Here is a 14327-nt window from a genome sequence, read left to right as displayed (position 1 = left end):
AGCAGACAAGCACTTTCGGTTTTTGCCCCTCTCATCTCCAGGCAAGCCAGCCCGTCTGACCTTGCGCAGAAAACGTGGGCTCTGCAGGCCAAGAAAATGTGCTCTCCCCCCACCAACCCTCTCCTACATAAGTTGGGGTCCCTCCCATTTCTTCCAGCTTCTGCGGTAGGAGAATTGCCAACCAGCTCAAAGGCTGGAAATGGTTTTATGTACTTGTCAACTTCTCCACAATAACAGTTTGAACTCCCAATGCCTATCCTTTTCCTCGGCAGAAATATCCTCCTGAACAGTCCTGGGTTAGAGGAGAGGCAATCTTTTTGGATTCCCTCTGAAACCCCTTGTTTAAGTCTCCCCTAAGTGCAATTCTCATTCCTATGGAATTAATTGTAGCCCCTCTTCCCTTGCCCCCCAAATGTTTGTCCACTGAAAAGCCTGGTCAATGCAACATTGAAGAGGAGAGGGGCTCCATTTGTTTAGGAAAAAAGCAACTCCCCAGTTTCAGGCTTGAAAAAAATATAGTCCTTCTTCTTCAAAGGCAGGAGTCACATTCCCTTTGCACTTCTCATGGAAGCTGCCCCAATGAACCCCAGCTGAAAGTAAATGTCCTTGGCTGGCTCCCCTCATCATTAATGCATGGGCATGGCCATCAGGCTTTAGAACCTGCCTGTTAAGAGGTAACCTCTCACCCCCTATCCTTTCAAGGACACTGTCTTTGGATTTCTAGTAATACGTTTATAAATATTTGCATTGGATGTCTATTTGAAAGTTCTCTATTAACATCCTCACACCCAGTAAGTACCTAAGTGGACATGGACTTAAGCAGGAAGCACGCAGCACCCTCTGGAGCAGGCCATTTGTATCCCTTGAAAAAGCTCCGATGACCTTGGATGTTTTTGATTAAAGTACTTCTGTTGCCACGTGTCAGCAAAAGTCATATTCTTTCTAGAAAAAGTCAGTGGGCTCCAACTTTGCTGGAGGTGACCATAGCAGCAGCCAGGGTCCATTAAAATGTTCTCTCTCTTCCCCTGTTCACCACCAGATGCTCGAAGATTCAGCAAACACTGGGGAAGCAGAGGACAGAGGTTTGGTTGTGAAATAGCAACACCTTCTGCACTGAAGAATAATTAAACAATATTTTTAATTATACAGGAAAATCAAGCACGTTGTTGGACCCTCCCAAGCTAGAGCACTTTACACTGGTCTGTACGTGTGGAACTGAACAGAGCTTGTTCAATTCTGAAATATTCTGAGAAATTACTTCAATTGTCAATTTTCCTCTATCCAGATAAAGGCAGAGCTTTATGACCCTCCTTTTCAGCTGGGGAAAGGAGGGCTGGGAAAAGACTCTGCATTTTTGAAAAAGCAGCCATATTTGCACTTCTCCCCCCTGTGCAGCCTGTAAGCCATGTGCTGGGCTTTGTGGAATCTCACAAAATGGGAGCCCCTGAACTGATTTTTCTCTAGGAACCATTGAGACCCACACCCTCTTTTGTGTGTTTCTGGTCCACGCAAACAGAGAACCTAAATCACTTCGGACTCTTGGTTTTTTCATCCAGTGTTAACATTGGAGGGTCCGATTTTTCTGTAAATGGTTTACAAACCTCTCTAAGCAGACTCTCTAAGCAGTCCAGAGCGCCAGAGTGTTGGCTGTTTGCAAAGGGTTCTCTGAAGGTTTATGCAAATTGCTGCAGCAAAAATGTTGGTTTGCTTATTGCCGCAAACCCTCGGATGTTTACAGATTTGAGCCAATTAGAAGGGCATCTCCTGCACTCGTCATTGCGAGTTGTCTGCATGAAACACTGTGATGGGGGTTTCTAGCCACTGTAAGAAAGAAGGTGGTGAATGTGTGTGATTTGTAATTCCGCAAGCTCTTTATTTGGGACAAATCTACGCTTTTCCTAGCTACAAAAGGAAGCATATGTATCTACATTTATTACCAACACTTTCTACACATGAGTAATCTACGTATATGTACAAATACACCAAATATATACCAAAAATACCAAATTTGTAAATGTACAAATACTCTCAAATGTACTAATTATTGCAACAGCCTTTTTCTGTACATGAGCTACGAGTTTACCATGGGTTAGGGGGCCGATGGGGCCAGAAGGTACAACACTTTCAGAGTAGCACAAAATGGAGAGGAAATAAGAACATTTTTACCTCCCTTCCTTCACTGATTTCCACATATATCCATGCACCAGGTCCCACACCATACAGAGAGTCTTGCCCAAATCAATGGCTCTAAAAATGATTTTGGGGGAGCACTGCTGTGTAGGAGAGAGCGAATTTTGCTAATAGAGGAGTCCCTTAAATGGAGGGCAGCTGGAGCTCAGCCAACACCAGTCTCTAGCCAGCTTACTCCCACCCTCTCCCCAGCCAGGCTGTTCCCTAGCCATGCTCTCAGGCACTTGGTATACTTGCTCTAAACCAGTCAACAGCAGAGTCTCAGGCAACACACAGAGCAAAATGTTTCCAAATGCAGCACGCACGTTTGCAGCTGTCTCCTCTCGTGCACCACCCTTGATTTAAAATTGTCTTTCCTGGCTCAGGTCAGCGAATGCCACAGCCATGGCCTCTTCCCTGGATAGAAAGCCAGGTGGTGCTTCGCCTCTTGCCGAACCAGTGCCAACATCTCCCTGGTCCTTGAAACAGCAGGCAAACAGCTCACCAACGCCTGAGGGGGTGATACAGGCCTAAAACTACAGGATTCCAGTTTCTTACCTGTGCAATAAAAGCCACTCTGGAAATTAAAATGTACCTCTTTAAAAATATACAGGCATCTAGAAAAAGAAGAGAATTCTTCAATGCCTACCTGATAAAGGTGCTTTCCCTTTTTGGGGGGAGAAATGTTAGTTTACTTGAATTTCTCTTCTTCCCTCTCACCCCTCTTCCCCCTCCTCTTCCCTCATAAAATGGCAGCTGTAGGAGCAGCCTCAAATAGAAAATGGGTATCTTGTTAATAACAGATCCCAAACCCCAGCATCAGCGCCAGCTCAGTGGAATAAGCTGTGGTGTAACCTGGACTCTGGGTTGTTCCCCACTGGACCTATGACTCCAGTCCTTTGCGAAGTTCAAAGCTTTCCAAGTAACTTATCAAGGTTATTTAGAGCAAGATGAAGCTGGGATAGCCTAGCCAGCCCTCTCTGGAATGAAAGAGAGGCCCCCCTCCTTGTACTGATTTATTTATTTTTACAGCAAGGGTACACATAACCCCCCCCTTTTAAAAAATCAAATAGACGCTTTAGCAGGATGTTGCCTTCACGTGAGCCCAGGCGATTGTTCCTGAATCAGGAAAAGGGTTATTGACGGCGCTCAAAGACACTAGCTCTAGAAAAAGATTCATTTCTTTTATTAAGGAGCTAGCTATGTTCTGCAGCGGTTGTTTACACTCGGATTTTTCTGCGTTTGCTCTCAAGGATTGTTTCAAATAGGTGAGGCCAACCTGGAGAACAGTAGAGGACGTACCAACCGACATCTGAGACGTGCACAGCAAGTTGGCTCACATTGGGCGTGCAAACAGAGCGAAGGGAATACAAATAAATATGGCACCTCCTCAAAAAAACGGAATCACAGCGGCGGCCACAGCACAGAGACCTAGCAATTTCAGGCAATACCAAGCACAGTTCAAAACGAAAGCAAGTTCAGAAACGAGAGGCGTTCCACAAGGCGACTTGCCCAAGTAAAAAGTATATGAGTGAAAATGTTATAATTGGCTTTTCAAGTATTCATTCACTCTAGATGATTAAATTGCCATAATTTGTATAAACTATAGAAAAATTATTAAATGTCAACTTTGACATTGTCCTGAAACTTCTGTCACTGGCCCAACATTTTCCCCAAGTTTAAGGAAGCTTCAGAGCCAGGACTACACATTACACTCTTCAGCTAACATGTGCTTTTTGAATATTTGGCCCAGACTTTTTCCCAGAGATATTACATTTACAAAATACTCAAAGAAACCTTTTAGGAGTAAACAAAAGGCACCCGAACCATTCATTATAAAAGTAGAAAGAAAAAATATAAATAATACATTTTAATCAAATAATATAAAGTAAATATTCTGCGGGCATAATTTTTTTTAAAAAATTAATAGACTTCTTTTAATTTACTCACCATAAAGAAAAGATTTAAAATGTTCAAGTGCACTTGTTTGATTAATAAAGCATTTTATATTCAATTATTTAGTGCTAATCATTAGGAAGTTTACGTTGTTGAGGCAAAATCACCAGCTCAGCCATTAAAAACTACCATTATAAAAATATAGCTACAAGGTCAGTATCAAATTACTCTTACATAGGACAGCTCAAGGGCTGTTTCTATACGACACTAGAAACTTTTTTTTAAACACCCAAATCCCTCTCAAAGCGCAGAAACCTCAAGAGCAGTGACATGAAGGTAGCTTGAAATACAGGTAAAGTCCTTTCCAACAAAGAAAATAGGTGGTGTTCACCTGCATATGCTGATCATTAGTTTCAATAATCTGCGGTAAAATTTTTAAGGTGGAAGTTAATTTGGCGGGCCTTCGGCTCGGTCTTCCTCCAGCTCTTGGGCTTCCTTTTTGGTTTCCCCATCCTTCACCTCCTGTCGGGAAACCGGGAACTTGTCCTTGTTGTTCTCCTTTTTCCATTTCATTCTCCTGTTCTGGAACCAGATTTTTACCTGTCTCTCGGTGAGGGCTAAGGCGTGGGAAACCTCGATTCTTCTCTTCCTGGTCAGATAAGGGTTAAAAAGGAATTCCTTTTCCAGCTCTAGGGTTTGGAATCGACTGTAGGTTTGTCTTCCTCTTCGTCTACCAGGAGCTGCTGATTAAAACAAACAGAAAAAAAAAAAAGGAAAATAAATGTTTTAAAAATGTAATGGTGCATCTGCAGGTTGCTGAAGGTTTCTGGAACGGGTCTAAAGGGTGAAATATACACAACTCTCCTTAGGTCTGATATACATATAGGATGGGCAGTCAAGAGAGGCAGAGAAAACGTCTTCGCAATTATTCTGTCCCCATCATCTTTACATGGTTTCCACTTTAAAAAAAAAAGTTTATCTTACTTTATAAGAGTCACTATAAGCTACACAAAAAGGAAAAGGAGAGGGAGAGGAAAAGGGAGTTTTAAAGCTAGAACGTGAGATGAAAGCAGATTTCTCCCCCTCTCCCCGCTTAAAAAAAAAAAAAAAGCATCCCAACCTTGTGGTCTCATCCAGGGAAACATTTGAGAAGGAGACGAGCTCTGATTTAAGTGGTCTGGGTCCTCGCCAATATTACCACTGGACGATTTACAGTCAGGATATTGTACCAGCTCGGCCTCCTGCTGGGTCGTAAAAATCGGCTGTCTCTGTAAGTTATCGTATCCGTAAAACTTCGCGGGCTCCCGGTGACAGGCAATCCCGCCGCAGGGGGGAGGCGGCGGCGGCGGAGGGGGGGCGGCCTGGTAGGCTGCGGCCGGGCTGCCCCCTCCGGGGTGGAAGTACTCCTGGCCGGGGCCGGGGCCGGGGCCGGGGCCGGGGCCGGGGCCGCCCCCACCACCGCAAGCCGGCCCGGCAGGCGGCGGCGACGGGTGCGGGTGCGGGTGCGCGTGCGCCTGCGGGGGCGCGTGCGGGAAGCCGGCGGCGCTGTTGCCATAGAGCTGCAAGGCGGCGGCGGCGGCGGCGGCGTGGCGGCCGCCGACCTCGGGCGCGAAGTGACAGTCGTAGTAAGTGGGATTGATGGCCTCGCCCGCCGCCTTGTACTTGGAGTACAGCGGGTTCACGAAGTACGAGCTCATCGGGGCGACGGCGGCCGGGGGCCGAGGAAGGGCGGCCCCGGGCGGGCGGGCGGCGCGGAGCAGGCAGGGAACGCGCCTCAGCGCGACCGCACTGCCGCGGGGGCCTCTGGGGCGGCTGCTGGCGCCGCCGGGGCCGCCGGGCTACGTTGCTGCTGCCGCCCGCCCGCCCTCGCGTCGCCTCTGAGGCCGGGTAGCCGCGGGCACTCGGCTACTGGGCGCTCATTCTCCGCTCTCACGCCCGCCGCCTCTACCTCGCGCCGCCTCCCTGGCGGGTCGCGGGGCCTCACCCAGCCCCCGCGTTCCACCGCCCGCCCGGCCTCTCCCGGCGCGCGCCGGCTCGGCCTCAATAAAATCGCCGACGCCCCGGGTGACCTGCCCCGCTGCCTCCACTGTTTCCTCTCAGGCACCAGGCGGCCCTGAGCGCACCGGACGAGAAAAAAAGTACGCCCGGCCCACGGGGACACTCTTTGGCTTCGGTTTACAAACCCCCGCTCTGGAGGGAAAAGGAAAAAAACACCCTCTGCCCGCCGCCACCTCTCACCTCGCCCCCCCCCGCAGCCCCCTCCCACCGCTCTCGCCGCCGCTGCCGAGGCTGCCACCCCGGTGCGCCCCGGCGAGGCATTTTCGCACCAAGCCACTGCGCAGAGAGGGAGCGAGATGAACGCGAGATAACCGCGCGGAGGGATCCGCGCGAGGCGACACTGCAGCACACGATGGACGGCTCACAGTGGCTGGGAGATGCCTCCGCCGGCCTTAAAGGGGGCCCATAAAGCCGCACTGCCAAGGGCTCGCCGTGCCCCCCGGGCCGAGGGAATGCGGGCCACGGCTGGCGGGGCGGGGGCGCAGCAGAGCCTTACACTTGGCGGGGAGGGAGGCAGGGAGGCCATTCCCAGGAGGCTGTGAAGCAAATGACTCCCTCCCCGGGCCCCTGGAGCAGCCCCTCAGAGGCTGGCTGTGGCTTTTGCGCCTTTGGACACGCGGGCGCAGCCCAGGGAACGAGGGCAAGCCGTGTAGAAGATCCGGACCGAACATTTGCGTTAGGTCCTATCCAAGTAATTTGATTAAAGGCCACAAGGGTGACCCCAATACCTTGCATTATCAAAGCGAATCTAAGCCCTTCTTTTCCGGCCGAGCGGGCCTTGTGGAAATGAGATGTACATTTACCCTTGAAGCACTGCACGCCTGGCTGAGGCTCCCAGGTTAATTGATATTTAATGGAAATCATGCCCATGAATATAGTTTCCATCATTTCACCCTCTATAGACGTCAGTACCAGGCGAAGGGGGGGGCTGAAGAATGTGGCGTGGCGGGGCGGGGGGGGGGGAACATTAGCATTGCTGAGGGAGTAAATAGAAAAGCGGACAGAAATGTTCCAAGGCGGGAAGGGAGGACTCACGCTGGGGTGGGTGGTATTTCCTTGGGCAAGACGCGCGACTCCCGGGTCTCAGCCCCTGCGCGGAGCGGACCAGGGCAGGCGGTGGCCCCGGGCGGAGCACGGGGAACCGACGCCCACGAGTCCCCCCAAGAAGCCTCCGGGCCGGCGTTCGGATCGCGCCGGTTCCAAGCAGCTGCAGGCGGCGCGCGTCTTCTAACGATTCTAGTTCATCCAACAAGCCGGTGAAGTTACCGCCGAGAGCGGGTGCCGGGCTCAGCTTTAAAAGTTACCGATTTTTCCAAAAGAAAAAAAAAGAGAAGGCTCGTTCTAGCTTATGAGCGATGAGGAAGAGGAACGTCCCATGTCATGAGGGGAAATCGAGTGTGAATCGGCAAAATATTCCTGATTTTAGAAACTCGCTTTGAAGCCGCTTGGCGTTACACCACGGTTCGCCTTCTCTTCCCCACATCTCCCACTCCCCCCTCCCGTTTTCATGTCCAATAAATGTAATAGGTCTCTACATTTGAGTGCGTTTTCCTTTGCCTATTCTGCCTTTTTCGTGGGTTCTTTGGGTGACCCTTTTCCTTGGGATGATCCATTGTTGTTGAGGGCGCCAGGCCCACCGGCCTTGGGAACCGACCTCAGAAACACTCCCGAGCCCACCGAGGAAGCTCCAGCTAAAGCTAAAACACACCTCCCCGGCTTTTCACGCCAAATGCGAACGTCTAAAACCCCCAGACGGCTCCCAAAGGTGCAGCAGGCGAGTGATTTCAACTACCCCCCCATCCTTGTGGGTTGGCCCAGCTTGTGAGTGAGCTCCTGAGGTCAGTCCGAGTGGACTGAATATCATATTTTGCAAATGGAGAAAATAAGGTCGAGATGGAAAGGCATAACAAGATAAAGTTTAAGACTCAATTGTTTCTACAGAGAATAGCCGAAAATGGTTAAGGTAAACGGATTTCTAATGAATCTCCAAATGATAAAGGCATGCTTTGTTTAACTTTTAAATTAGCAGGGAGTGCAAGGAGGCTTTTGTTGTCGGCATGGTGACGGGTAAGGGTTTTTTGTTGTTGTTTTCTGCCAGTTATCGCCAGGTAAAATTTCCTTTAAATCCGAAGGCGAACGAACTGATTCTGACAGTTAACGATTTGTACTCCAATCTTGCAAATACCCAATTAAAAGAGTATTATTTTCAATAAAGCCTTGGAATGTAATTGTGCCTTCTTATTTCACTGTTTGGCGTGTGTGCGTGTGCATGTTTAAACCCTCGATAGGGGGTTTTGGAATGGAATGGGGGAAAAAGAAGAACGAGCCTAGATCTCAATAATACAAGGCACCTTCTAGAACTTTGTGATTCCTGGGGCGGGGGGGCGGGGAGCGAAAAAGAAACACTACAGAATTCATTTCTACGCATTCTGGCCTAATTAAGAAAACATAACACAACATTTCCTCTTGGGACAAAACACTTAGTTTTTTGTTTTTTGTTTTTTCCTTCAAGCATTCTGTTTATAATCTTAATGGGAACAGAGTGCGATTAACTTCGTAAATAAAGATGTATGCTTTTACACATTTCTGTTTTGATACAATGCATTGACTTACCATAACGTTTTATAGTTTCAGCTGTGCCGTAGTCCAAATTTTCTGAAATCCTAAGCCAAAATTTTATAACTAACAAACCCTTCTGGAGAATTTAACAGTGCACATTGCTTCTTTTTGCTTAAATTTATCGTAATTTGGAATTTAAAATAAGATTGTATCTTTAATCAAAACCTTCCGCCGCAACTCCCCCTTTACTATCACAAAGTGGAGCAACGGCGCTCTCTAGTGGCTAAATGCCACCTCTAGCCGACGGAGCTTACCTTCTCTTTATTCGACTCAAACCATTTCCAATCTTGTTCTTTGACTGGGGCTTGGATCACTGACACTAATAATGCTTCATCCCTTTGTCGACGAGTCAAGTGCAGCAAACAGGGGCTCCTGAATGCCAAAGCTATTTGGGCTCCCAAGAGCTTCCAGTAGTGTCTTTTTCAAAAGCTTCCAGCCCTTCTTTTGCCAGACACAGTAAGTCCCCATTCTGTAATCGCCCACAATTACAGGATGGGCTAGATTTTAAAAAATCACAACTTTCTAAATATCAACTGCAACAGGCCTGTTTTTTTCCCCAATGGAGCCAGGGACTTCAAAAACTAAGAAGTTACATTTGTTAATTTTTTTCTTTTAAAGCCGTTACACTTAGCATTAAATCGTGAACTTTAACTTTAACTTTGTAATTTCCTTTACTTTAACTTTGTAATTTTAATGCTTCAGGCCCATTTCACTGGACAATGGAGGGGGGATAGAAGTCAAATTAAAAGCTTAAGCTGTATCTCTGAATGGCTGTCTGAAAAGGCCCTGTTCACTGGAACTTCTATGCACAATAAATGAGACATTAAATTTATATCAAAAGTCACATAGTGAAGTGAATTGACTAAGCATTCCACTTGATTTTTTTTTTTTAAAGCCAAGACTAATCAGTTTAGGTGTTTCCTGAGAGGTTAATGTTTTTTCTCATTTTCAAAAATTCTTTCCTCCAATTCAGCTGTAACGATTAATTTTTCTATAAGCAAATAGATATAATTTCCAACAATGTTTCTGCTACGAGGTTTGCAGTGGAGAGCCAGACATTTTTGTGAAAGGTCATTTAAGTAACTGCATCTTTTCCCGCCGACCATGCGGCTGGGAGACGCTCGGCCTAAGTAAATGACCCAAGATCACTAACTCTCCCACCCCCAAATAACAGGCCTATTTTTCTCTTTTTTAAAGTACAGGCTAGAAGGCGGCCATAGTCAAATATTATTGAGAGCCACCCACCGGCTACTTCTAATAACCAGCCCATTTTAAAAATCAGAAATATATCGTCTCCTTCCTACCGCCCTCCATTTTTATTCCCTAGGTGCTCACACCTCATCCGGGGGTCCCAAGCCCCTGCCTTCTTAGTCCAACAGAGTCCTGTTTACATTTTATTGTCCAGATTTTAAGACCCAGTTTTGTCTGCATTTTTCCTTTCCTCCCACAAACACAAACATCAAAATGAGATGGTTTCAAAGAGAAGAGCCGGGCTTGTCGTAAACTCATTACCTCCAGACGTCTCGCCGGCTCAATGGCTTTATGACACCTTGTCTCTTCCTGTTTTCAAAGAGCCCAAGGTATCGGGTTGGCCGCAGGGGCGGGGGTACGCAGCACCTTCTGCCGGATCTGGGCCTTGGGTTTCCCTCCCAGCCCCCCTCTGCTTTTCCTTCAAGTCCCCTCTTTCAGCCGGATCCCCCAAAACTCTGCCATCGCCCCCGCCTTCCGCCCATCCCAGGCCGCCCGGCGCCGCAGCCTGCCTCTCCGACCTGCAAAGGCTGGGCTGGGCCCGATCCTTCACTTACAATGACCTTCATTTTAGCCTCTGAACGCGGCCCTCAGAGGGCCGAGCTGGGGGCTAAACACACAGAAACTGGGTGGGGGGAGGGGGCAGCGGGGTGGGGATAGCTGCGGAGGAGAGCCTTGACCATTTTGATCTGCTAAGGTCACTTTGGGGCTCCTGTGGGGAGGAGCGGAAGCTCACAGTCTAACCGGCTCAGCCCTCCCGGAGCCAGCCAGCCAGCCCCGCGAACCTGGAGGAGTTGCCCCAGAGTGCAGAATTGGTCTCTCCCTGGTTTGGAGACGGGGTGTCGATGGCTGCGACTCCGTGAGCAGAGGGAGGTGTGGGGTACCGTATGTCAAAGCCCCAGCGAGAGGGTGCCTGGCTTCTGGAGCCCGTGGGGCCGCTGGCACTGCTGCAAGGCTGACACTGGGCCCAGGGCACAGAGTTCGCAGAGGCACTGGAAGCAGGCTGGGCGGCGGGGGCGCGGGGGGAGGACGGCCAAGTGCCCCCAGGGGCTGTGCTCAAGGCTGGGTCTGCCCACCCAAAGGGAGACTCAGAGGCACATCAGAGAGACCTCTCAGGTGGAAGGGCCCTGGATTTTTAGCAGCGTCTCCTTCCCAGGGATGGGGGAGAAGTCCCATGAGGGTGACAGTTTGCAGAGAGCCGGAGAAAGCAAGCACACAATGTTCAGGGCCAGCGTCTGGGCTCCATTTGATCAGGTCAGCATTTATTGGTAGGAAGCGGTAACATTTACAACTGGTCCTCAGGCAGGAACCGGGAGGGCCTACACCCGCGGCCGCCCACGGGAGCCAAGCCCTCCCGGGGAGAGAGCGGCTCCTCCAGTGCACTGAGAAGAAACCCCCGACCCACCGGAGGCCCTGGGCTCCTCTCTCGGCCTCATTCCAGGTCTCAGTGGAGGGCCCGCGGGCTCCCTGAGGAAAGTGGGCTTTCGTAACCGGTGGGCAACACGGCCGGGCTCAGCCTAGGCCGGCCTCCTCATTGTTGTCGCTCTGCCTTCGCTCTCGGAAGTGGGGTGCGCTTGGCCCCTGCTTGAGCAGCGCTGGGGGCTAAACTACAGCACTTTTCAGAAACATAGGGGACATTTACACAGGAGAGGGCTCCTCAAGCCGGCGTGCACTCACAAAATATAGCATTTCCTAAGGAACCAAAGGGACAGGAAACGGGGAAGCGGGATAGGGCAACACCCCAAAGCCACTTGGTTTCTCCAACACATAAGCGAGCAAATACAGTCCCCCAAATACCTCACAGAAACCAACACACAGTCACTTCTACCTAAAAAAAAAAAAGGCCGGGGGCGGGGGGAAATGTCCGAATCGCTGGAGAACTTCTGGAAATTAAGCACCCACACACACACAAAAACCCTCTGCCACTGCAAAGCCGAGCGGTCCCACCGGCGCCGCGCCGGGTCAGTCTCCTTTGGGGCATTTCTCCTTGCTCATCTTTTTCATTTTCATCCTACGATTCTGGAACCAGATTTTGACCTGTCTCTCTGTGAGGTTCAGAATCCTTGCCACCTCATAGCGCCGGTCCCGGGTGAGGTACATGTTGAAGAGGAATTCCTTCTCTAGCTCAAGCGTCTGGTATTTGGTGTAGGGACAGCGCTTTTTCCGGGTGGAGCGAGCGTGGATCCAGTTTGCTGCGGGGTTGTCTATGAAGAGGGGTGTTTGGAGAAGGGGAGTGAGGGGCGGAGGGGAGGCAGGGAGAGACGACAGGGTGGGGGAGAGAGATCGTTAAATTAATTTCACCAAGGATGGCTGCTTTTCACAACTTGGGGGGAATTATCATAAAAAGCCCTAATGCCCGCTCTCTGTTTACCGTACAAACCGCGCGCCCAGGGTAGGTGGTTATGGGAAGCTTTTTTATGGATGTGTGTTGCTCGCCTAGGCTAGGGTAGGCGTCTAGACGTTTTTATAGGTTAGTAAAACTATCAGTTTTGCACATTCGAGCCTTACAGGTTTCAGCAATAAATCAGGGGGCAATTTCTTTTGCACTTACTTGGGTCAAGTTGCTGCTGCGGCGGCTGCGGATGCTGCTTCTCCTCCTCCTTCAGCGGGCAGCCCGGGCTCGGGTGGTCGCTGCAAGCCGAGGGCTCCGATGAGCCGCCTGCCCCGGACCCAGACCCGATCCCCGCCCCGGGCCCGGTTCCCCCAGCCACTGCTGCCGCCTTGTCCCGTAGGAACGAGTTGCACGAGAACTCGGGGCCGCCGCTCCCCTGGGACTCCCGGGCCGCGGAGCACTCAGTCCGTTTGGAGGAGGAAGACGAGGAAGTGGAGGAGGAGGTGGAGGTGGAGGTGGTGGTGGCGGCGGTGGCGGCGGCCGGTGCCGCTGCATTTTCAGGCTTAATCCCGTAGTGGCGCCCGTTGCGTGGACCGCTGGGGCCAGGGCTGGGACCGGGCCCCGGGCCACCGTCGCCTCCGCCACCGCCCGCACCGCCCGGGAAGCCGGACAGCGGCTCCATCCAGGAGCGCATGTAGCGGCCGGGCTCGGAGGCGGCGGCGGCCAGGGGCGGCGGGGGCACGTATGGGTGGTAGAGGCCGCTCATCGCCGCCGCCGCTGGGGGCTGGGCGGGCACCGCGGACCACGAGGCGGAGAACACGGCCGATTTGGGGGCGAAACTACACGAGGCAAACTCGGCGGCTGCGGCGGCCGGGCTGTCGGCCACACCTGCGGGCCTGCCCTGCGCGCCAGGCCCTGGAGGTCCGAAGCGCGCGGCGAACACTTCGTCGCCCTCATGGCCTATGAGCGAGTCCACGTAGTAGTTGCTCAGGGTGCCACTGGAGGACATTTTGAGGCGCCGTGCGCTCCCACCCAAGGTTACACTGCCCGCCGCCGCGCCGCTCCCCGCCGGCGCCCGAGCCGCCGACTAGTTCGCAGGCTGCAGCCTCCACCATTGGTCGCGCGGCCCACGTGATCATATTTACCAATACCGGGAGTAAATCAGTCCGCTAAACTGGGGGCTGCTGTGATTTAAAAAAAAAAAAAAAAAATCATCAACATAAGCGCGGCAATTAGAGCCCGCGGGTCCCGACCCGTGCGCCGGGCTCAGCCCGGCCTGACTCGGCCAGCCCGGCGGCGGCTGGGACCACACGCCCGATCGCGGCCGGAGGAGGCGCTGGGGACTATTTGTTCCCCACTTCTGGCCGCACTCGGTCTTGCAGTCCGGAGCTCGTGCTGCCTCCCCAGTGCTGGTGCTGCCTCCCCAGTGCCTGGGCTCGGAGCTACCGGCAGTGCGTCCTGAGCGCACCCAGCACTTGGCAGAGCCCAGAGTAGCCCGTGGGGGAGCGCAGAGCCGGTGCGGCCCGAGACAGGACGGCCTCCAGAGGCGGCCCCCCTGGCGCCCGAGGGGAGTTCGTCTCCCCGTGCCTCTCTCCCGACCCAAACCCACCCCTCCCTATGCATACACACACACACACACACACACACACACACACACACACGCTGTCTCACAGCTTGTCGTGTTGTTTAAAACAGGTGGAAGACCTCTGTAATGATATTATGCCTTTCAATAAAAATTTTATGAGGTGTATTTGATTATAGATTAATGTGTCCCTAATAAAACGGACGGATGGAGCAGCTCGGAGGGGCCCCTCCCCCTACCACACTCACACGCGCGCGCAGCCACACACACCCCCGACGTGAGGCTGAGCACACGCCGAGGCCCGAGGGGTGAGCTGGGGCGGCCTGGCCCGTGGGCTGGGCGTGGCGGTGGCCACCGCCCGGGCTCTGTCTGCCATCGGAAGTGTCCGCAAGCTGGCAGTGGGCACCGCGCGGACAGTGGCGG

At 51.8% G+C, this 14327-nt stretch overlaps 2 protein-coding genes across 4 annotated transcripts; both read right to left on the bottom strand.

Annotated features, from left to right (window-relative positions):
• Window positions 1–3334: 3334 nt before the first annotated feature.
• Window positions 3335–6263, bottom strand: HOXD8 (homeobox D8). 2 transcript variants are annotated; one of them, XM_061185319.1, is made up of 2 exons: window positions 5186–6263; window positions 3335–4805 (listed from the first exon to the last, which is right to left on the bottom strand). In XM_061185319.1, exons 1-2 carry the CDS (start codon window positions 5760–5762, stop codon window positions 4513–4515), a joined length of 870 nt encoding a protein of 289 aa, XP_061041302.1. In that variant the 5' UTR covers window positions 5763–6263; the 3' UTR covers window positions 3335–4512. The 2 variants fall into 2 exon arrangements, with proteins under 2 accessions (XP_061041302.1, XP_061041295.1); XM_061185312.1 differs by having other exon boundaries at window positions 3335–4808; window positions 5186–6262.
• Window positions 6264–11226: 4963 nt separating this feature from the next.
• On the bottom strand, window positions 11227–14321 carry HOXD9 (homeobox D9). 2 transcript variants are annotated; one of them, XM_061185243.1, is made up of 3 exons: window positions 14153–14321; window positions 12542–13506; window positions 11227–12194 (listed from the first exon to the last, which is right to left on the bottom strand). In XM_061185243.1, exons 2-3 carry the CDS (start codon window positions 13329–13331, stop codon window positions 11953–11955), a joined length of 1032 nt encoding a protein of 343 aa, XP_061041226.1. In that variant the 5' UTR covers window positions 13332–13506; window positions 14153–14321; the 3' UTR covers window positions 11227–11952. The 2 variants fall into 2 exon arrangements, with proteins under 2 accessions (XP_061041226.1, XP_061041218.1); XM_061185235.1 differs by lacking the exon at window positions 14153–14321 and having other exon boundaries at window positions 12542–13898.
• Between the last annotated feature and the right edge of the window lie 6 nt (window positions 14322–14327).

This window comes from Eubalaena glacialis, chromosome 1 (genome assembly GCF_028564815.1).
Source record: "Eubalaena glacialis isolate mEubGla1 chromosome 1, mEubGla1.1.hap2.+ XY, whole genome shotgun sequence".
Classification (NCBI taxonomy): Eukaryota; Metazoa; Chordata; class Mammalia; order Artiodactyla; family Balaenidae; genus Eubalaena; species Eubalaena glacialis.
The sequence above is the reverse complement of the archived record's forward strand: the minus strand, read 5'-3'. Positions and strand labels throughout refer to the sequence as shown.